This window comes from Perkinsus marinus (assembly GCF_000006405.1).
Source record: "Perkinsus marinus ATCC 50983 genomic scaffold scf_1104296935302, whole genome shotgun sequence".
Taxonomy (NCBI): domain Eukaryota; phylum Perkinsozoa; order Perkinsida; family Perkinsidae; genus Perkinsus; species Perkinsus marinus.
The window spans coordinates 20,719-22,033 of NW_003214508.1; the positions used below are offsets into that span (position 1 = coordinate 20,719).

Here is a 1,315-nt window from a genome sequence, read left to right on the forward strand (position 1 = left end):
TCAGGGGCACTCATTCCCCTCGAGTGTAGTGGATCCAATGCTGGTCATGTAAGCTTGGTGTGGCAAGACCTCTCGAACTACCCTGGCAGGACTCCAATGAGCGCAGCAGCTCTTCCATCACTGCTGGTTCACGGCACCTATTTCAATCATTGGAATGCTATCGTTACTAGTGGAGGCCTGAGGCCGATGGGCGTAGGTCGATAACATGAGAGGGCTACCGTTGAGTTTCTTTCAGCGGCAACATATCCACCTGGTGGACGCCACTGCAACACTGACGGGGGTCGTGAGTGGACTGAGGAAATCGGCCGAAATCTATGTAAAGGCCGCGACCATCATTTTCTCTCTTTTTCAATACTTCTCATCAGATATACATTGACGCCAAAAAAGCCGCTGAGGACCACATAGTTTTCTTACGGAGTGCCAACAACGTTTACCTCACTGCGGGAAAGGTGGCCATCTTAGATTTAAATGTAAACATGCAGTTGTTGGCATTCAGGACGGCGTGTTGGGGACGCAGTACTTCAGCAAGGTTGTCGATGTTAAGAAGAGTGCTACCGTTGGCTCTGAGCAACTCCTCGAATTCAAGCCTCTGTAGAGGGTGCGAAGAAGCATAGCAATCTCTCTTATAACATCAAAGGGAGATATTGAGAGCATTTTCCTTGCTTGTGTCTGATGCTGGATGAGCAGATTGTGGATAGATGGGACCAACGTAGAGATCTCCAATGTGGGGATTATAGGGGGTGTTTCCTGCCACTGCTGACGGAGGCGTGTTTCGTTGGTATATGGTGAACTGGTTGTTGAACTGAGCTGCTGTGGTTGCTCCCTTTGAGCTACTACCGACTAGCAGTAAGGGACTCTATATCAGGAGAACATTGAGGAGGAGAGCCATCCAAAGCAAAATATATAAGCAAAGTGAACAGTACTGAGTACCAAGTTTTGAGTACTTGGTGAGCAGTCTGGGCGAGCTGGTGATAGCTCTTTGAGTCTCAAAGTGAAGGGCTCGAAAACGTTCCCATTTACGGAAAGCCACGGGTGGCGCAATTGTGGTGTAGCAACTCAGAGAAATCTATCGGGCCGCTCCATTCGAAGTGATGTCGAAGTTGGAGTACAGTGTACTCAGTACACTCGTCTTCGACGACAAGCATGACTCCTCCGGTAATTTATAGAAGCTTTGGCCGAGTAGTTAAGGCGGCGGGCTGCTCAGTAACTGGGCGATGCCCGCGAAGGTTCGAATACTTCAGGTGTCTAAGCAAAGTTCACTCTTTGGGCCACAACGTTCGTAAATTGCAAAGAAGCATAACTGCCAAGAACTTTT

The 1,315-nt window shown here is 48.8% G+C and overlaps 1 protein-coding gene and 1 non-coding gene across 2 annotated transcripts in view; both read left to right on the forward strand.

The window, feature by feature from the left end:
• The window catches only part of Pmar_PMAR003278 (hypothetical protein), a gene marked incomplete at both ends in the record, with an annotated part of 997 nt that extends 402 nt beyond the window's left edge, over positions 1 to 595 (forward strand). The window contains 5 exons of the mRNA XM_002783985.1: positions 1 to 25; positions 90 to 192; positions 236 to 316; positions 366 to 452; positions 497 to 595. Of these exons, the coding sequence (XP_002784031.1) occupies positions 1 to 25; positions 90 to 192; positions 236 to 316; positions 366 to 452; positions 497 to 595 (395 nt within the window). The remainder of the gene's footprint in view (positions 26 to 89; positions 193 to 235; positions 317 to 365; positions 453 to 496) is intronic.
• A 570-nt stretch (positions 596 to 1,165) lies between these two features.
• Pmar_PMAR003279 lies at positions 1,166 to 1,247 on the forward strand. The gene has a single exon. It is a non-coding gene; the product is annotated as a tRNA-Ser (tRNA).
• Positions 1,248 to 1,315: the final 68 nt, after the last annotated feature.